The following is a 22,285-nucleotide window of genomic DNA, read 5'->3' as shown; positions in this document are numbered from 1 at the left end:
TCAGTATATCTTAGTCGACTTTACAATTTTGTACCATATCTAGCTTTTCTACACCTTCTTTTATCTAAAATTCTACCATTTTCTTGGCCTTGCATGCAAAATACTACACGAAGCTTCGTTTTTCAGCAATTTTATTCACGTACAGATTCCCGCTTTGCAGTGTCATGTCACTGTTTTTTTCATTTCCTGAGCAAGTGTGCATGCTCGATTAACTTTAAGCCTCTTTAGCCCTCTGCTGGTGCATACCCATACCTGCAGCTACTCCGCACTTCTGTGGAAATCTAAACCTTCTGTCTCACAGTCATATCTGGAATAGTTAATATTATTTTCTTATTTTTAATTTTTCAGATTAATTTCAGTGTAAGTGTGCTCATAGCTGTTAAGTATTTCACAGTCATAGCTTCAGCATTAGTTTTAACTGTGGGGTCTTTGTGAGGACAAGCTTAATAAACACATGCACCAGAGTCCTTGTTGCATTGATAAAATGAATCAAATTCATCTGCAAGCTGCCTTCTGTTGCATTTATGCCAGCTTCCCAAAAATGGTTATCACAGCTTGTTTTAGTCAGCTTTAGTCTGTACTTTCTCATTTCTCTAGTGTATACTGGCCCCGAATAAGAACCCGTTTTCTTTGTTGCTGTGATCAGGTTACAGACATGTTGGCCTGTCTGGTTATCTGGGCTAATGCTGGCTATTCATACTGTGGATTAGTGACAAAACACAGCCCTGTCACCCGGCCCTAATCACACAATATAGTAAGCACCTGCCAAGACGTGCTGACGTCTTTGCCTTTGTTCTTCCTTTCATATTCCCTTATTTCTTTTCATATTAAAATGTGTTCTCATTGGAGCACATGGATAAGATCCAGTTCAACTGTGGTACCTGATTTAAGCTGGTGAGCAATTACCTCTCCACAATGGCTCCAGTATCCTCCTTTACTTAGACTTAACAGAGAAAAACTACACTCACTGGCCACTTCATCAGGTATGTCTGTTTAATTGGTCATTAACATTAATAAGAAATCAGCCACTCAAATGGCACCTGCTTAATGCATTTAGCCATGTTGAAATGATCAAGACGACCTGCTGAAGTTCAAACTCGGCATCAGAAGGGGGAAGAAAGGTGTTTTAAGTGATTTTGAGCATAGCACAGTTGTTGGTTCCGGGTGGGCTGGTCTAAGTATTTCAGAATATACTGATCTGCTGAGATTTACCGAAACAACCATCTCCAGAATTCACAGAGAATGGTCTGAAAAATGAGTGGTTGTTCCCTGAGCTATAATACAATGCTTTGTTGATAAGGAGAATGGCCAGACTGCTTCGAGCTGATAGGAAGGCAACAGTAAGTCAAATAACTACTCACTACAACAAAGGTATGAATGCAGAACATGTCAAACTTTAAAGCAGAAGGGCTACAGCAGCAGAAGACCACACCTCTCCTGTCAGCCAGTTCACACGGGCTCATTAAAACTGGACAAGACTAGAAAAAAAGTTGCCTGTTATGACAAGTCCTGATTTTCAACATTCAGATGGTCAAAATTTGTCAAAAAAAGGATGAAAACACTGATCCGTCCTGGCTTCTATCACCTGCTTAGTCTGAGGGCGGTGGTGTACTTCAGCATCGTTTAAACACCACAGCCTACCTGAGTGTTGTTGCTGAGCATGTCCAGTCCTTTGTGACCATCTTCTGGTTGCATGTTACAAAGCTCAAATCATTTGAAACTGGTTTCTTGAACACGACATGGAGCTCACTTTACAGTAACCAGATCTCAGTTCTCTTAGAACACTTATCTTGAAACCCAACAGACAAAAAAAATAAATAAATAAATGAACACAAATGAGGCACAATTTCAATAAAAAGATTATTATTTTAATTGTTTATGTATTGCTCTATAACAGAGCAGCAGCTCAAGATTTGGCACTTGACTTTCTAACATTATGTGCGAGAATCAGATATAAGCACACAAAAACATTCACAACCACTGTTTTGCTTTCCTAACCTTGTTAAGGCTACAGTATAACGTGGTCTCTCATAGACACTCTTCTAGAGATATGACAACAGTCATAAAAGAAAACAGTGACCATTAGTAAATATATTAAAGATCATCTGTGCAAATACCTCAATTTGAGATGCTTAAGACATGAATCTACCATGTTACACACCTGCAAGAAAGCATTGCGTAATTTAAAAAAAGAACGTGACAAACTTCATTTTTAGGAAAATTGATTAAAAGAACATTTTTGACATCAGCTATTACGATTATCATTAAAGTCGCAAGTTTTCTAAAATAGCAGAGTTGGAATAAAATGAGAACAAGACTACAACCTACTGAAACACATTTCAGCACTTATCCACTCGATTTATAAGGTGGCAACACTTGTCTTGAAATGAAGTGCATTAAGCACATTGCATGCATTCTTAACAGTTAACAATCATTTTATAGTGGATTAACCCAGCATGTTTTAATGTTATCACAGATAGTCTACTCATGTTCTTATAATGCCTTGTGAGCGACATACTTGTAGTGATGTTCTAGTCTCAAAACAAGTAGACGAATGGCCATGCATATAACACTGGTTTTGTGCATTTTCTGTTCAGCTTAATAAATTATTTTCACTATCTTGAAATGATTCTTTAATATAAACATGAGCCCCTTTCAGACATGCACGTCTTTCGATTAATCTGCTGCAATAGCTTCATGGCTGAACACAAATCTGTATCCCATTATCCATTCCATTTCTATAGCTTCCTGCATTTTGCCTATTTTAATATTGGTTGTTGTCACTTGTTGCACTTTTTACTTATATGAAGAAACTTGGGGTGAGGGCAAAGCTATTAAAACAGACTTTTTCTCCTCAATATTGCCAGTTGATTAAAGAAAGTCATTGGGTTTCTCTGTATAATTCTGAGGGTCTAATCGGTACAATAAAGAGTGCCCTGAGCAGACAGTTGTTGTGAATCGCTGCTAGGTAAATAAAAATCTTTGCACCAGTTACCTTTACAAATCGCTTTGAACTTGGCATAGTTATGAATGTTTGCAGTCACATTAATGGACAGGTCTGTTAGACCAGAACTGTGCATGCCTCTCATGCATCTCAGTGGGTCTCTCAACTCACCAGAGGACGACATAAAAAGCAGTAACATGTACATATTAATATTGTATCTAATCAACCATTTTAAATTTGCAACGAGATTAAAACATTCCCACACGATGCATTTTTGCTATTCCAGAAGAGAGACCTCTTTCATGTCTAAGAGGGGCAGCGTGAAGCCTTCTCACCAGACCCACAAATATTGTGTTCGTATCGTAGTTGTGTCTGTCACAGTCCCGAGTATGTCTGAATTCAATTGTTAGTGACATTAACGTAAAATTAACCCATGCCAGAATGCCATAATGCAATCACCCGAGAAGCTGATGAAGCCAGTAATGTTACGCATCCCGTGTCTGAAAAGGGTTCAAAACTGGCTGATGTGTTGTTTTTGTTCTGAATCAAGGGCAGATGTTGTCTTCGCTAGCCACAGAACAGACACTTATGGCAGTTATTTCAGTGTCTGTGAGCAGAACACAAACAGAAATCCTACTGACCGCTCACGAACAAAATAAAAACAGTAGTAACGCCCCCCCCTCCTCCCCGTCCCCCCCCCAGTGATTCTGTAAGGCAGAGACACGTGACAGTCTTTGATGTGAAAATCCTATCTTTGTCTGGCGGACTGCCCAGATTTCTACCATCTTAAAGTGAAAAGTTCACAGAGAACATTACAGTCTTCACTGTGAAAACTTTTGTAAAACCTTGGCTTCCACTACAATGGCAGGATTCTCGATGTCTGCTTTGCTCTGAACCATCCTCAGCTCCAGTTGTGCAGGGGTAGGCCTTTTCCCGGGGCCAGCCGTTTCTGAAAAAGAGGGAGACGTTTAAGGGAAACAAACAGGTTTTTGCCCTGTGGTGAACTAAACAACCAAGAACTCAAAGGATAGGTTATACACAGTCACGAAGCTATTTGTTTCAAAATATAAAAAGCTTTTACTAAATATCTAACCTAAACCTATTAACAACACAAGCAAAAAGTGCCCCAGTAAACAACTTGAAGACAAAGTAGAAAAACCTGATGACACACTAAAGTCACTGGATACATGCACAAACCCTACCATTGGCATAAGTAATGGTCCTCTTAATGACATGGTGCATGACAGAAACAGTCTTCTCACAGGCAGTCTGTTAAAAAGGAAGATTAGTTTAGCTATGATTCATATATTATCTGCATTTGACTGAAAACACTTATGTGTTGCTGACCTTCAGGTCCTTGGGGTGATGATGAGTCCAGGCTAACATCATGGCAGCAAAAAGGTCTCCTGTTCCCACAAATACAGCATCGACTTTGGGGATGTCCATGCAGATTTTCTGATATGTGATGGTCCCATCTGGTTTCTCTGCAGTGACGAGGACAAACAGAGCCGTTACCCTAATTTTATAGGTTACTCTGTTGATCCTACACGAGGACTGCATCCCCACAGTTTATAGCCATTTTGACAAAGTCAGCCTGATACTTTACTTATTTTTTGGCTTCCAAGAGCCACCAGGAACTGGTCCCCTTGTTTCGATGGAAGGTCTGTACTAGTGAGGACCACGGTCTCTGGACCCATTTTATGTAGCAGGTCCATCACCTGCAGAACAAATAAAAATCCAATTTTCTCAGACTCTGTCAGTCCTGATGCCACAAATTAAATCCAAACACAGCCAAACAAAATGTTTCTGATATTCACCTCAATAGCATCTTCCTCTGTGTTAATTTTCCTCCCAGTTAAGAGCCTATGAAAAAAAAAAAGTCACAAAAAAGGAGCAATGCTTGCCATTTTGCATCTTTTAATTAGTTTTTACAGCGTATTTTTAAGCTTCTGTAAATATAAAAAAATAACAATTAAAAAAAACGATGTAAAGGATCATTATTCTTTTATTCTTCGATGTAAAAACTGTTTAAAGCACTCACTCTGCTTCAAATTGGTTGGGAGTCAGGATGTCAGCCAAAGGCACTACTTTGTTCTTGTAGACTGGCAGCAGGTTCTCTGGAACATACTGAAGCAAGCAACAACAACAAAATACATAAATCTGACAAATGGAAATTGTTATACTGTCCAAAATGACTAAACAAATCCTACACTGTAATTCAAGAGTGCACTGAAGAGCACAAAAAGAACACGACACTGTTCATTAAACTGTCAGCAGCTGGATGTGTGTGGATAACTGCTTACCATAGCACCCTGGTCTCCCATAACAGGATCACAAACTGGAAAGAAGAAATTTAAAAAATGAGGCTTAAAAAAAGTTCACTTTTTAAAATGGAAAATCCAATCTGACACTCACCGTACACCAAGCTGGGATTGGCCTTCTTCAGCTCCTTAATAATATCAACCACCGTCTCCAGGAAGGAGATGTCCCTGCTGTATCCTTTGGGAAGAAATTTTGGGTTAACCTGAACTACAGCATTGCTACACACACACACACACACACACACACACACACACACACAATTTCTAGTTTCTGAACTTCCTAAAGTTTGTTATGAGATTTTTGGACCTCGGTCACACAGACAACAACCACGGGTCATAAGGTAAAAATGTGTTGTTGGTGACACCTGCTGTGTAACTGAACTGTAAGCTGTTCTAAAGTCCCAGTAATGAAGGCCAAAGACCAAGTCTGTACTAATGAGGACCGCAGTCTCTGGAACCATTTTATGAAGCACGTGCATCACCCGGAGAGTAGAAAAAAAAAAATCACATTTTCTGAAGCTTTGTTAATCCTGATGCCAAAAATTAAATACAAATGCAGCAAAATGTGAAAGTGAATCCAAATTTTTCCTCATATTCACCTCAACAGAATCTACCTCTTCCTGGTGACTGCCAGGCTCTAGAGAAAACTCACAACTAGGTTGGCAAGTGATTGCTGGAGGTTGCTAGTGCAAAATTGGTCACAAAAAGGTATATGCTGTTGCACCAAAAAGGTACTTTGATTGCTTTGATCGCTAGTAGACTGCTGTAGTTGCTAATAGCTTGCTTGGATGTCACTACTTGTCTGTAGTTTTCACTACAACTGAGTGCAAATGGGAAGTATTTGCAGACAAGACGGCATTTTTCCATGCAAACAGTGGGTGACCATGGCAATCTTCTAGCAACCAAAGCAATCACAAGGAGGCTCCTGGTACAGCTCCCTCTCTGACCCCTCAGTGATAAAGCCTACCTCCATCAGGTGTGCTGTAACCTAATGTCCCACGCAGCCTTATCAGATCAATGCCGCCCACAATAAACTTAAGATTTTTGTATGAATAATACTGAAAGGAGACACTCCTTAAACTCACCTGTGAGGATGTAGTCATAGTGGTTCACATTGTTGAGCTTAATACCCTCATAGAGCACATTCAGTTCTTCTGCTGTCAGTACTTGCCCCTTCCAGTGGGCGTAGCCTGGGCAGAGATAAAAAATAAATAAAACAGATGAAATTTTTCCATTGCTAAATCTGATTTGATTTGGTTAACTCTCTTATTTCAAGGATGTTTTGTGTCAAAGTCTAAAACCATGATTTTAGACCTTTTGAGGATAAATGAGGAAGGAGGACACACATTTGCACTACTTAACCTAATAGAAGGGCTCATATATTGCATTAGCCCTACTGTGTATAAATCAACTTAGTAGACATTGCCATCCTTTCTCTGTTTTTCCATCAACCTAATTCCCTCTGCTGAGGTCCCTCTCCCCTTTGTACTTAGCAGGGCCTCCGCAGCTACTGAATGGAAAGCTTGTATCCTGGCTGCCAGCTCGCCTTTCTTTGTCCCTCTTTCACCATTAAACTAGAATAAACTCTAAAAAGCTGTTCTGACTACAAATGACTGCACACAAAATGGACACACAAACACTCCTGTATACCAGAGGAAAAAATATAAGAGCTCACACAGAGCCCAAACTTGAACACGAGCCAGCGAGTTAGCCTCCTGCAGAGAGGACTTAACAGAAAGCTCACAGCAAAGCAGCAGCTTGTGCTGTGGTTGGGGGCGCTTCCACTGAAAGTGGAACATTTCAGAATTTTAATCTTTAAACATACCGGAAATAAACAAGATGAAGGGTCACATTCAGAGTATGATCGAATGTTCAAAACTCATCAGCTTCCCATTTGTATTGGTTCAAGTGATTTCTGTGTAGGCGTCCTGCTCCTGCAGAGAAAAGCGCATTCTTTGCATACTTCAACACATGAACCCCAACTAATAATCCCATCATCTCTGCAGGTGTGTTGATTAGGCGGGAGAAATGCCAACAAACTAAATGTGGGGCAAAGGTTATATCTGTATGGGGTAATTTACTAATGCTGAGGAGTACTCTGAAACCTTGAGAAATTTCAACGACAAAAACCCCCCAAAAAAACTAAAACAAAAGCCACGTAGGTTACAGGTTTTGCAACTACCCTGGCTTGTTGCGATAGGATGCAACTGTCATCATAGACTCATGTATCATGTAACACGTCCAATATCTGTTCAAACTGTCTTCCGTCTCCTCCTGAGCCACATGACTCATGTGGAGAGTCACATGTGCCCTGTTTAACCTGCTTTATCCCTCATCGTTTTCCCTTCATGCATAATTGAAAATTAACTTGCATAACCTCTCTGAGCATCGGCTTCCACCAGCTTCACTTGTGTTACAAGAAGCTGGTTTCCTGCCCTTTTCCAGCATTTTCTTTTCTTTGTGATAGCTTTCATTGCAATCTGCTGAAGTCTGCACCGCTTAAGACTTTATGGCTACTCCTGGTTCAGTGCATCTTAGGCAGCAAAAAATTGTGACAGGTTTTGCTGCTTTCTTAACAGCTAAGTGTTTGTCCTGCAGTGCTGACTTTAAAAAAAAAAAATGTGGAAACTCTAGCCTTGAGCCCACTAGTGTAACTGCCATATTTTTTTCCTTAATGATATTTTCACTGTCTGATTGTGTGACTATTGCACAATATACTTGTGAGAACATGCATGTATTCACAAATAGATTTTTTTTAAAAGGTAAATAAAAAGACAGTGGTTGGAAAAAAAACAACAAAAAAAACCCCACACCAGTTGCTTAAGAATCATTCGCTTGAAGTAATCTCCAAGATCAGTAGCGATTGCAAGCAAGTAAACATTGACTTGGGATGCCTGTGGCTCAGGAGGAAAAGTGGATCATCCACTAATTGGAGGGTTTGATCATTGGCATGCAGACTGAAGCAGCCAAAGTGTCCTTGGGCAAGATACCGAACCCCAAGTTGGTCTGATGCATCCACCAGAGTGCCAGTATTTGACAAAAACACTTAAGTGTATGAGTCAGCCATGTCATATAAAGTGCTTTGAGTGCTCCAGTAGAAAAGTGCTCTATAAGAATCAGTCCATTTACTTTCCATTGCTGAGATTTCTACCATAGCAGCAGGAATGCTCACATTTTTGCTTTGGGGTCAAACAAGTAAAAATCATTATAATCTGTCAATCAAAAAGATTTTTTTTTTTTCAGATGGATTTTTTATTTCATCCAGCTGCTTAGAGGAGTCTTTGAGGACTCCACGGATACTATTTGAACAACAATACATCCTGATCTTTAGACAGTATCTCAAGATACCCCTAATTTCTTTATATTTTGTAAGGAAAATGAGAAGGGGGTATTGAAATGTGCAAACATCCATGGAAATACAATATAGAAGGCAAAAAACAGAGTCTGTACAATTCTAATGAGCTTGAAAATCAGTCAATCACAGTTTGAACGCTCTTAGGCAGCTTTCTCGTAATTTAAGTAGTCTTCAGGAATAGTCTTCCAAGCGTCTTGAAGGACATTCAAAGCTCTTCTTTGGATGTTTACTGCCTTTTGTTCTGAATTTTCATTCATCACACCATAAGACCCATTGCCACTGATCTTCAGTCTAGTTATTGGGTAATTTGGCAATTTGACAGCGACCCTTCCACTGAGACCAGTTCTGACGAGGCTTCGGTGAACAGTACACGGATCAACTGAAGGTCCAGATGAATCTCTCAGGTCCTGTGTCAGGTTTTTGCTGGGTGTTTTTTACTTTTTAAGGCCACGGCTTTCAGATACTGTTCAGCGTGTTTGTTTTTCCAAGACCTGCAAGTTCTCAAATTTTTAAGGACACATTTTTCCTGTTGAAAAAGGAGTTTTTCCTTCCCACTGTCACCAAGTGCCTGCTCATACGGGGTTGTCTGATTGTTGGTGTTATATATAAAGTGACTTGATGAGACTGTTGATGTGAGTTAGCGCTAAATAAAAACAAAAATAATTGAATTGATATGTTCATCTCTTTATCTGTTTATTCAGTGGCTGAACAGACAAAACAGTCTGAAAATGGTCAGGTACAAGGAATGAACATAAGTGAAAAAACAGCCAGTGCCTGTTGAAAAACTTTTAAAAAAAATCTTAAGAAACTTTAAAGAACTGATGCTCAAAACCTATTTGTCAAAAAATGACAAGAAAGTCCGGCTCCTTCAAAGCAAAATATAAAGAAAAGAGAGTGTGCCTCAAGACATTTGCACAGTACTGCAAATGATATTAGCAGAACATATTTCTGATTTAATATATAAGGGATACAGACTGGGGCTACCAGATATTAAGCCAATACAATGATTAGCTTTCTGGGAGAGACCTGGTAGAGGTAAGGCCTGTGGGCAGTTATTTTGAACCTGCTCTCTAACTGAACAGTGGGAGAGACAGAAGACATTTTAAAGGTTTTGTGTTTTCGTCCCAAAATAAGGTTGAAAAGTTTCACCTGTGCACACTGTAAGTTGCACAACATTATAGCTTCACAAACGGCTTGTTGTTGAGTGCAAACTAGACTGAGAAGCACCATGTTTATTTACATGATGGATACAGTAAGCCAAGAAAAACAATAAGTAAAAGATATGTCAGCCGTTAAAACTGCTGTGAATCTCTACAGTCTGCATTCACCAACATGTTCCCTGTTAGGACTGTCAATCAAGCCTCTTTGGCGAGAGGAGTGAAACAACCGTCGTCTTTGCCTTTGTGAAATTCTCCCACAGACGTCTATTCAGGACTCAGAGTGCTGTGTCTCTCCTTTGCAATGTCTGCTGTGCTAACCAGCCGCAGTGATTCCTTTAAGCTCTTAGCTGTTACTTTGGGGATCCTTTTAACGCATTGAACAGCGTCCATTTGGTCTCTGGACTGGAGATATCTGTATGATAATCAACATCGATATGGTCATCTTTACAATGATCTTCTAGATCAGACCTTCCCAAAGTGTGGGGCCCGCCCCCTAGGGGGGGCGCAGAGCCATTGCAGGGGGGGCGCGGCATGAAAGAGGGGGGGAAACAAAACGCTTGGACACTGCTAGCACGGGGCGGCCACAGAAACGCAAAGCAGGAGATGAAGCATCGCTGAATATGTTTCCAAACCAACTTCATTCTAAGCCAAAGACTAGAAAATATGGTGAAGCATATCTTCCCTTTGGCTTCACCTGCACAAGTGCTGAGGTAGGTCTCCCCTGCAGAATTGGTTTTCCCTGTGTCGGGAGCAGCGCTGGGCTCTCCAAATCACGGACAAACAGTATCCCACATCTGTTTATGTTTTTGAACCCATTTTGCACAGAGAGACATTTTTTGAAAAATGTATTGATAGCAACAGTAGCGGTTTTTGATACGGGCGACACGGGCAGTTGCCCGGGGCGGCATCACGGGCATTGGCAAAAAAAAAAAAAAAAAAAAAAAATGCTCGTACTCGTGCTGCCCCGACATTAGCCAGCGCATATTGGGAATGGCATAGGCACCGATCGGTTTTCTACCGCCCATTTCCTGGGAGTAAGGGCGCCCTCCGTTTGCGAGGTGCGCCTGCTACTTGCGGCACAGGGAGGACAGGGAGGGGCGGCGGGGGATTCTCTGGCTGGCTGGAGCGGCATCTAATAACCAACTCGCAAAATAAAAGAAAATAAAAACAAAACAACAAACACGAAAACACCAGACATTATGATGCAGACTTATAATTTGCACCGATGTTTTTCCGAAATTCTATATGCGAAAAGTGAGCGCGAGAGCCCTCGGTGCGCCTGCTTGCTGCTGAAGTCAAAGTAAACTTTATTGTCATCTCCGCTACATAAGTCCAGTATATAGAGAGACGAGAGGACGAGGCTCCAGTTACAACAGTGCAAGTAAACAAACAATATATATAAGAAGAGTAAGAAAATAAATATACACTTTAGGACTAGGGGTAAAGGGATCAATAACAATTTAAAATTTATAATTTACAGTTTGATGATTTAAAGTCTCCCACACAACCCGTGTGTCTCTATCTGCCATTCTGCAATTCATCTCATGTAAACAATAACGTGGCGCACAGCGTGACGTGAAAAAAGGCACATACCTTTGAGGTTGCGTGATGAACTCTGTATTCCTCGTCCACACGTAAACGCCAAAAAGGAGTTTTAAAAAAATCTCCGTTTTCGGTGATTCGAAACGCCGTTTACGTGTGGACGAAACAGCTGCGTTTCCAAAAATCCCCTTGTAGGTGTGGACGTAGCGTGAAAGAGTTAGTAGTTTATTTTATTACTACCTGTAATTTATTGCAGATTACTTGTATTTGCTTAATTTTTTACTAAATGTTTGAGGTGTGAAATAAACCGCAATGGAGCAAAATATGGGTGTGTGTGGTTTAAGAAAGACAAAAATTTGATGTAAAATGTAGTTTTTCCAGTCTTTCAGGAGTGAGCTTTTCCTCTCGGGAGGCCGAATCTGTGGAAGTCAGGCTATCTTGTGCTTCCCCGTGGGGTGTCTAACATTACTGTATGCACTGTATTACTGCAGCTCCAACTGTGTAAAGGAGCTAGTGTGTTTAAATTTAAAATCAGTGTTTGTGTTGGAGGATGTGTGCGTGCGCGCGTGCGGGGGGGGGGGGGGGGGGGGCGAACATTTTTCTTGTAAACAAAGGGGGGCTCAGCAAAAAAAGTTTGGGAACCACTGTTCTAGATAATGCTAAACAGTCTGCAGGTACTTTAATTCCTTTCCATCCTAAATCTATTTCTGCTATCTAAATATAACATCTTTAAAGTTTGTATAGCGATACCCTGTGTCCACTGTCTGGACTACTGCATGGACATAAAATTCCTGTCCTACAGTAATTTAACCAGAATACAAATAGTTGACAGCCAGTTGAATCGAGTCCTCTAAAGTTGTGGTCATTGACAAAGAGTTATTCAGACTGCTGGCAACATGCTGACAATTTATCTGCATTTATAAATGTTACAGCAACTATTTACAGCCCTTCAACAATCTCTCTGAGAGTGAGTGCAGTCAGTCCAAGTCAGACTTCAACTGTTTGCAGAAAGGTTGCCTCCCGTCAGGAAACCTGTGCAATCCCCTTGTGATCGGAAGTGGCTTTGCAACAAGCTCAAGCTCTGGGCAACCACTTAGTCACCCAAAGTTGCAATCGGTTACATAATGTATAAAAATTCATTACAATCAAGGGGCAGACACAGATTTTACTTTTGCAGATGCAAGAAGTGTTCGTGTTATCAGCAAATTTTGGTTTTGTTTTAGTTAATCTTTACACTAAAACATCGATTAGGTTTGGTAATTTATCTAAATTCTTTTAGTTTAGTTTCTTAGTCAACTAAAAAGTATAAACTTACAGTATCCTAAATCTAATTCCACATGTCAGCACTTCTCTTCCGCGTTGACATTTTGTGGCACTTTATGACGAACACAAATCATGAAGGTTACCGTATTTTTCGGACCATAAGGCGCACCGGATTATAAGGCGCAATAGACTATGTGCATGTTAGCATATGCTACTTCCGGTGTGGAAACTCCTGTGGGGAGCTTTGTTTCCGGTGTCCTATTCGCGCCTTGTTTACGGTCCAAAACAAGTTAAGCAAATGAATGAATCAAGCGGCGATTTACATTTCTATAGATGTCTTGGGCATTTACCCAATATATCTGTAAATGATGTTCATCGACTTGTCGATATTTTTTCCCCCGCGCCTCAGAGCAAAAGAGAAAAGGGGATTCAAATTTTATATTTCTCAGTATCTGTAAACAGCAGTCCCTCGTTTATCGCGGGTGTTATGTTCTAAAAATAACCAGCGATAGGTGAAATCAAGTAGCCAATTTTATTTTTTGACGGTGCAAAACGTTTCGTCGACACCGTTGACATACAGTACTGCACTTCAGAGTCACACTGCTAGCGATCGATGCAGCAATTCTGTACTGTACAGGAGAGACGGCATGGAGGAGATCGTCTGCAGCCGATCAGGACGCAGGACACAATGTGATGTAAAAAAAAAAAAAAAGCATGCAAACTTGCACTAAAAAATCTGCGAAACAGCGAGGTGAAAGGTGAACAGCATTATAGCGAGAGACCACTGTAATTTTGAAGGTAAGTCACAACATACCCTTCGTAAATACTAATGTATAGAAACCCTTACCAGCAATCATTCATTTTTTGTGTGGCTTTTTTTCACGGTTTGTTAACATGCTGTGTAGGTGTGTACTTGACTAGCTGATATCGACATAACGGGGGAAACATCTGGTTTGACTATTGTTCACCTGTAGTTTGAATGCTGAACATTTGCCTGTTTAAATCATAAGACCAGTCACTATACAGAGATGTGCTTCTGAATGTGGACGATGTGTCTTCTGATTTTGTAATGCAGTTCTGCTTGTGTTGAGTGATGTAAACAACTGATCGATCTAAACTCTTTAAACGTCAAAATTGATCATTACATTTTTTATGACACAACAGTGGTGAGTGTTCCCACCTTCTGCTCTTTGTAACTTAACGCGATCTTTCCGTTTTCGAGTTTTGGACATGATTTTGGAGTATATCTTCGCAGTAGCGATTGACCGCAAAGTAAAGCTACTGGAAATGTACAACCCTACATCCGGTCTCAAACCAGGAAGTTAGCATTTTCTCGTGCACAGGGTCTATAAGCGAAACAAAACAGTCAGATAAGTCAAACTTTACTCAACTCATTCTTCTCTTTATGTTATGCTAACATAGCTGTGTCGCTAGCGATCACGTTGCATATCATAATATACCAGCTAGTCCAACTTCAGTAACCCTACAAACATCACTGCTGTTTAGTTTTCTGTCTTCATTTAAGTTGGAAGTGATAGCCGAGCTGTATGTTTTAATTTTTCCAGAAATCTCTCAGTCAGAACATGGTATATCATGTTTAGGTGGAAACTAGCGAGCTAACTTCCTGCTAACTTCAAACTCCGTTAAATTTAATAAATTCTGTTTTCATGGATGCCTGGATGTTAAACTTAATTGTTACACCTGGTAAAGCAGCAACGCTGATCATTTTATTAAAGATGAAATAATTTAGACAGTTTTTAATTCTCAGTGATACAGCAGTATTCGTTTGACTTTGGGACCTGAAGCTGACAGAGTTTTGGACCCAGATTACTCCACGAGGCTCCTGACTATGGTAGACCAAAGACTTCATCTCTGATTGGATCACTTCCAAAGTTGTCTCGCCTTTCAGCACAACTTAATTAGTTCTGATTGGATCTCGTCTCTTGAAAACATTTTCATGTTGTTGACGAAAGTGTCAATACATTTCATCAAAGTTTTTGTCCTCATGCCTTAGTTTTTATTTATATATCGTCTTGTTTTTGTAAGGAAAAAAAAAAAGATTGCTGGCTAAAACTACTGGTGAACGAAATTAAAACTGGATGCAAGGAAGTTGCTGTTCCATTTTCACTCGTGTGACTGAGCCATTCACTTGTTTGGAATTAGGACATAGCTTTGCGAAGATAAGTGCGTTGGATGGTTTTTCGGTTGAGATGATTTAATGGAAGTTTACTTGCCAAATGTTATCTCAGGATAGTGGTGCATGAGATGAGCCCTGTTGTTTGTAGTATTCCCAGAGATTTAATAAAATATTGATATTTGTGTCTCTGTGCCAATACAATATCTCCAAACAGAATACTCACAACAATCTTGTGTTAATTTTTACCCCAACCTTACACAATATACAGGTAAAGGATTATAATCAGATATAATAAGCCATCTCTATCATACAGCGCCGTCACATGGATATGCTCAGAGTTTAGATTTATCTGCCTTTTCACAGCTGAGTAACCTGAGAGCTGAAGAAGGCGATTCTTAGAAAAACATTAACTTCTCTAGTTAAACACAGTCCCCGAGTCTCCCCCTCTAAACCTGGCTGATGGTCACAGTGACTGTCTTTCACTGAGTCGCATATAGCAATCATACAGAGTTCATCAAAGGGGTTCTGTACTAACAAGCCAAAGTACACAGACCGAGATAACTCCCCTGTACAGCTAGCAAAATAGTCCCAATGCATGCGTGCAAAGAAGTCTTCTTTTAATCTTTTGACCAACCAAAAAAAGTTGCATGTATCCTTAAATGCCCCTAAAATGTGCTTAAATCCACCTACTCTGTTAAACTTAAGGCGTTATATTTTAACCAACTATGGCAAACTGGATGCAAGCAACCTAACTGGATGAGAACGGACAATTTTTTTTCCACCCTTACAAAAGCTTTCAATAAATGATTTCCATATCCGATCCATGTAATATAGCAGCAGTGACAAAAGTTAATGGTCCAACCAACCAGCATAAAAAGGTTGAGTTGTTACACAAGTAGAAAAAGGAGTCAATCGACTTTATGATAATGAATGAAAAGCACTTTGCTGCTCCATTAAAATCACTCAGCCAACCTGTGTGATTGGAGAACTGCACCGAGTTGATGGAGTCCACTTCAAAGCCCAGCACCTGGGAAGAGAGACATGAAGCAGCTGTTAAAACAGAGAACAATGGGCTCCATATTGCACTCTGTCTAAATGAATCACACTGCACTGCGGGAACAGCACGCTGAAGGTGAACCACTGTGAGAACTAGTCAACATTCAGAGTTTCAAAGTTTCAGCGCACCCCCCCCCCCTTTCTGACAGCTTCAACAGTTTTTCCATTTCACAAAATCGCATGTTTGACGAGAACTTTTGCATAATTTAGTTTCTAAATAGCTCCTTCTGTGGACTGTCGACTCCAGTTATCAAACTTGTTTGATAAGAAGAACAATAAAGTGGATTATAGTGTAAGATGATATCACGCAACCACAATTAAATAAGTTACCAGGGAATTCTGATCATTTTTAAGGATGCACTATTGTAAGTGGCAAACACAGACATTACCCAGTGAAAGTGAAGAAGATTATCTGTTTCTTCTGATCAATTTTGTTAAGAAAGACTTTGATTTCAAATAATTCCTATATATTCATTTTTCTATTAAATAACAAAAATTAATTTATTTTCAAATATCAATATAGATCAGATACAGTTCCCTAACGTGTTAAATTAGATTTTTTTTTTAAAAAAAAGATGAAAATTGGGACGCTATAATGCGATGTAATCACTGACAATGAGTGGTATATTAGTAACAATGAGAATCATGCTGGAATATTTCAGCTCCAGTTTAACTAATATTAAACAGCATTTGCTGTTGTATTTTTAGGTTTTCAGTCGTTTAGTGGGATTAAAGGGTGGAAAATGGGAAAAGGGCCTTTGATGTTTCTCAGAAAATGTTACAAAATCTCATAAATCAGGAAGTGTCGCTGTGGACCGGCTACATTTTCTCCGTTTTCGTTACAAGTTAGATGCTGTTTCCCTCCCAGTCTCTCTCTCTTTGGACTACAGAGGGTTGTTTGAAACTACCACCTGAATGTTAGATCCGGTTCTTCTTACCTGCAGCGGGAATGTTGCCGACTTGTTCCCAACGTATCCCCTGACAACGTGACTCTGAATGGACAACACGCGACACTCCATTATAGCCGACCTGCGTTTAAAAAAAACACCCGACTGATTCACTTTACCCTAAAGCAGTATTAAAGATCAGGGCAGCCTGAAGCAAGCAGAAACTTAGCATGTGGGGAATAAGTCCAGCTTTGAAGGACAGCAGCTGTGCTGCCGAGTCACATTTACGGCTTTTTTTCTTCAGGCAGCTAGGAGGACTCCTAAGTGGAGCATTCACAGACTCATCAGGAATGTGGGAAAACTGGGTTGCAAACACAAAAGGGGTTCCCGTTGTTGATTGAAGTTTATCAGTGATTATTATTTTTTGTATGTGATAGGAAAACACCTTTTCCACAAAATAAACGATCGACATAGATATATAGACATAGAAACAGCCACACACAGGCAAAACAATACATTTATTTCACAATCTCCAGAGAACATTAATTATATTAATATATACGGATGACTGAAAGCCTACTTAAATTTTGTTCAAAACTTTCAAGAATACAAAAAGAGCCCAGAAAATGCTTGTTTAACATATGTAACACATGGTTGAGTGGGGCATATATGAGAAAAATAGATAGTTTTCACTGTCATTTCACTATATTATTATTGTAGGACGTATAATTTGAAAATAGGTTTTGGTTTGAATAATTATGGATAAACTAAGCATACTTTGAATTGATCATTTATATTATTTTTATGGTTAAAATAGTCCCCCCCCCCCCCTTGTATAGCTTCAATCAATAACCAATAGCACACACCTATGGAGCAGCACAGGCTCACCAACTACTTGTGAAACCAAACAGCTTTCATACTGTGTCTTGTACTGATCCAGAGAGTCCTGTGATTTAAGTTAAGATTCAACTACAGTTTCAAATACAAAGCTGACTTCTTTTTGTCAATTTTGTCATTTCGATTTTTAACTTTAATTCCATACTTGATTCAAAATTTTTAGTTTTATTCTTGTGTCTGGTCGGGAATTGCACAGCAATAAGCATTGCACTGCATGTCGTACTGTGTATCACTGTGTCTGTGATAAATAAAATTTGAAGCAACTATGGAGGGTGATGGATTCCAGGGGACAGTTCGGTTTGCGGGGACAGGTGTCACTGAGAGAAAAGAAGCGAGTTAACCCAGACACAGGCTCCACAGAAATGTTCCAGAGAATAGTTTTGAAGGTGTGTTGATTAAGATGATTGCTAACTTGGTTAATCGGAGGAGGATTTTTAATGGGGGACTACTGGGCTGATTGAATTCTAAGAACAGTTGTAGGAGGATGGGCAGGCAGGTGAGTTGATGAGATCTCAGATGAAGGATTCCACAGAGTGAAGACCAGCTTGACCAGCTCAGGTGGGTTATTCTGGAGAAGGAACCACCCTTCAGTCTGATGGGGAACACTGGAAAACAGAGAAATGTAGAAATTAAACAGGAACGCTTAAATGAACATGAGGAAGTTAAGGGCTTGATTACTGCACTGACATAAAAGACAAACTGGACAAGAGTGGATGTTAGAGCTGATCCTTAAATACTGGGTGAAAATGAGCCTTGATGAGCAGCAGGTGTGATGACCAAGAGTGGGAAACAAGGACTCCACCTATAAGCAGACCTTCACCTGCCCAACCCTATGTAGACTTTGGACAAACGGAAAAACACAACACAGCAAACAGACAGGTGGAGGATTATGATGCTAAACTCTAGGTACTAACGGAGGGATCAGAGACACAAACCGCAGAAATGAGCTTCTTCCAAATCATACTTGGCCTCTCCCTTAAAGAAAGCATGAGGAATTTGGTTACTCAGGAGGGATTAAGAACAGAGCTCCTACTCCTCCACATCAAAAGAACCAGTTGATGGGATTCAATTATTGGGCTAAGCCTCTTGGAACACCTAAGTGAGGTGTTCCAGGCATGTCCTACCAAGAGGAGACCCCGGGGCATACATGTTGGGGAGATTATATCCTTCAGCTGCTTGGAAACACCTCAGTTTCACCCCGAAGGAGATCGGGAGGTGGACAGGGAGAGGGCAGTCTGGGCATCTCTGGTTAAATTGCAGCCTCCTAACCTGGACACAGACAAGCAGAAGAAAATGGATAGAGTGATGTCCAACATATAATTGGGGCAATAGCTAAGGTTAAGCTTTGGTGTGTTGTATGATGGTGTTTCTACGTTGAAAAACTATGACATAACTACTATGTGATAGGTCACTTGCAATGTTAAACCTGGACTAACATTAGTTTTGTTGATCCAGAAACAACACCAACACGATGATATCAGATCGTGCGATGGATGGATGGATAGATTTTTATCATTTAATATTCTGTACCATTCACCTAAACTGTGTTTGAGTAAATGAGACAATATCATCTGTGTGAAAGGCTTTGCTAACCATAAAAAAGCTCAATCTTGCAGCCGAAAGTATTCAGTGTGTTCTTTATACTCTATATCAGTGATTTCTAAGCTCTTCATATATTAAATTAATGACAAAAATCTTCAAGGACAAGCTGGATTTGTGAGTGAGATACTGCTATGGAGACTCAGTTTTGACTGGTGACACAATAACCTCACACCTGGCGCTTCTATATTTCAGACTAGCTCACTTTCCAATGTAGTTTTAACTAATGTAATCATGTAGCCTCCATTCTGGGCCATGACATGACTCATCTAACAAAGCTGGGTACTTTAAACACGGGCAGCTGTGCCATGACAATATCAGCTACTTCCACAGCTGAGGGAGTTATTGTGACGGTGAGGAAGGTCAGCGTTATCGTGTACGGACTGTGAACTGATTATTAAAACCTTGAGTAATGAAGATTCTCAGGAATGAGCACACAATCTTAATTCTCAACGACAAAGCACTTCAGTTTGAGCATGAAAAAAAAAAGTATGATATACGTGCTTACATCAGTGATCAAATGTTCTGTTCCAGTCACTGCTGATGCCAAACAATATGCCATGCCTCCCTAGAATATGACGTAACTTTCACTTAACCAGACAGTAGGTAACATCATCAGTATTATGTAATGTTTTTTTTAACTTTATGCCAAGAAATCTAACACAAAAAATGTTCCAGTCACCCTTCATTTACTCGGTAGGCTACAATGATTGTCTAAAAAGAATCAGACTAGCAGTTAAAGGTCAAAGGTCAAATAAATATATTAACTAATGCAAAGTACCAGTGGCTAAATGCTGTGATATAATGTCTTCTATAACCACTGATTTACTCTTATGATCTACAGTAGATTCCATATAACTGAAGTGATGAGAATATTTGCTACCAGCAGGGGGGCCAAATCAGCAGAGCTCTGTTTGGTATTTAAATGAATGAACAGGAGATGTAACCTGAAAAATCACAGAAGATGTAAAGCATGTAGTACACTGAAAGAGGAGACTTTAAATTTATGTATTTTACTTTGAGTATATTATCAACACACCCACGCGGGACTCATGAGTGAATGTATTCCTAGTTCTGCTCCCAAGCCCAGATAAAGAAAAAGAACGGTATGCAGCGTAAAATCTTTGCCAAATCAAATATGTGGATCAGAAAAGATACAATCAGCTCTGACGACAGAAAAAAAGAGCAATGACACGAGGTAAAGACACAAGATTCAGTCACTGAAATCAGGCCTTATATAATCAAACAAGTCTCACTTTTTAAAGGGATACCTGGGTTTTTGGTCTGTCTTTACCTATTAATGTCTGTTCAAACAACGTACGCCCACAGCTATGACTCCAAGAGATGATAACACACAAAGAAAGCATTGCATGCTTCCGTGCAAGCAGTGGCACACAGACCATATTGAATCATGTCAGGCTTTTAATCTCTTTTAAACTCCCCCATTAAAAATTAATCAGCAGAGGTCAGAGGAGGAGAGAATGGAAGTCTCAGTGAGGAGGGTGAAATCAGGAGGCAGCTGAAGGGTGGACTGCACAGACCACAAAGCACGGAGCCTCCGACATCTGGACGAGGAGCACAGAAGCCAACAGAGAATAGCAGAACCAGGTGGATGAGCGGAAATTGTTAATAAAATGCACATGGGGCAGTGGCAGAGAGAAACTTAAGATACAGCTGGTAATGTTTTTCACTGTTACAGCTTTAAAGGCGAGCCCATATCTGTAGCATCTGATATAAAATGAGGATTTAACGCCTGAATTTGAGGTTGAAAATCCTTGTTGGTGTCCAGCAGTTAATGAGTGGTTAGTGTGCAGCTTTTAGTGAGAAGAAAAAAGGGCCTGCAGTGGCATGTAGTGATACACTTGGGTGGTATCAGTGTGCTAATGAAGGTGTTCCTGCGTTTGGAGAGAAAGGCATGAAGTTGCATGTCGTGTAAACAGCGGGGTGGTGGAGGAAGTTTATGTCCTTTGAAGTGGAAAAATACTACATTGCAAAAATTCTCCATACAATTAAGTTTTGCATGACGATTTCTAGAAAATAAAGGTACATCGGTATAATAAAGGTATACTTCAGTATTATTATTATATTATTATTAGATGCAGAAAAATGCCTCTTTTAAGTGTTACATTTCAGCTTATTATATACATTCTAAGGCTACTTTACGCTTTACCTAAATATCTAATCAGCCAATTACATGGCAGCAACTCAGTGCATTTTGTGGACCTGCTGAAACTCAAACCGAGCATCAGAATGAGGAACAAAAGGCAATTCAAGTGACTTTGGATGCAGACTCGTTGTTGGAGCCAGACAAGCTGGTCTGATTATAACAGAAGCTGTTGATCTCCAGGGATTTTCAAACACAAACATCTCCAGAAGTTACAGAGAATGGTCCAAAAGAAGAGGAAAATATCCAGTGAGCGGCAGTCCAATGTGCGAGAATACTTGTTGATTCCAGACATCAGGAGAGAATGTACAAACTGCTTTGAGCTGATAGGAAGGCAACAGCAACGTGAATAATCACTCATCTCTGAAACTATAACAGGTCAAACCTTGAAGCAGATGGGCTCCAGCAGCAGAAGACCACACCGGGTGACACTCCTGTCTGATAAGAACAGGAAAGTGAAGCTACAGTTCACACAGTTTCAACAAAATAAGACTGGAAACATGTTGTTTGTTTATTTGATGAGTCTTGATTTCTGCTAAAGCATTCAGATAGTTAGGTAGGAACTCGGAGTAAACAACCTTGTTGTTTTTATTAACATTAATAATAATAATAATAATTAATATATATTTTGGCATACTTTCCACCCAGTATCACCAACTGAGCATTGCCATCCAGAAGGAGAAAGCTCTGTGTCACAAAGATCACGCTGGTTTCTTGAACATGACAATGAGTTTTACTGTGCTCAAATGGCCTCCACAGTTACCAGATCACAATCCAGCAGAGCACCACTGGAATGTGGTAAAGATTGGCATCATCGTGCAGCTGATGCTATCGTGTCAATATGAACCAAAATCTCAGAGGAATCTTTCCAGGATATGTGCCACAAATACTCAAGGCAGTTTCAGATATAAAATTGGAACACTATATGAATTACATTAGCAAAGGTATGTTGTAAAAGTA

The 22,285-nt window shown here is 39.9% G+C and overlaps 1 protein-coding gene across 1 annotated transcript; it reads right to left on the bottom strand.

The window, feature by feature from the left end:
* Positions 1-1,880: 1,880 nt before the first annotated feature.
* On the bottom strand, positions 1,881-16,974 carry LOC134646100 (pyridoxal kinase-like). Its single transcript, XM_063499803.1, has 11 exons — positions 16,717-16,974; positions 15,695-15,749; positions 6,351-6,455; positions 5,360-5,443; positions 5,248-5,282; positions 4,986-5,071; positions 4,762-4,807; positions 4,551-4,662; positions 4,292-4,428; positions 4,147-4,213; positions 1,881-3,893 (listed from the first exon to the last, which is right to left on the bottom strand). The coding sequence occupies exons 1-11, from the start codon at positions 16,795-16,797 to the stop codon at positions 3,766-3,768; spliced, it is 936 nt and encodes a 311-aa protein (XP_063355873.1). The 5' UTR covers positions 16,798-16,974; the 3' UTR covers positions 1,881-3,765.
* Positions 16,975-22,285: the final 5,311 nt, after the last annotated feature.

The sequence above is a fragment of the Pelmatolapia mariae genome, linkage group LG16_19, assembly GCF_036321145.2.
Source record: "Pelmatolapia mariae isolate MD_Pm_ZW linkage group LG16_19, Pm_UMD_F_2, whole genome shotgun sequence".
Taxonomy (NCBI): Eukaryota; Metazoa; Chordata; class Actinopteri; order Cichliformes; family Cichlidae; genus Pelmatolapia; species Pelmatolapia mariae.
Note: the sequence above shows the minus strand (reverse complement) of the source record. Positions and strands in the feature narration are given on the sequence as shown.

Coding starts and splice junctions, on each gene's coding strand:
- LOC134646100 (XM_063499803.1), bottom strand. CDS start 16,797: ATGGAGTGTCGCGTGTTGTCCATTCAGAGTCACGTTGTCAGGGGATAC. Junction 5,444..6,350: donor CTATGACTACATCCTCACAG/GTGAGTTTAAGG, acceptor TTCTTCCCAAAG/GATACAGCAGGGACATCTCC. Junction 4,663..4,761: donor CAGAGGAAGATGCTATTGAG/GTGAATATCAGA, acceptor TTTGTTCTGCAG/GTGATGGACCTGCTACATAA.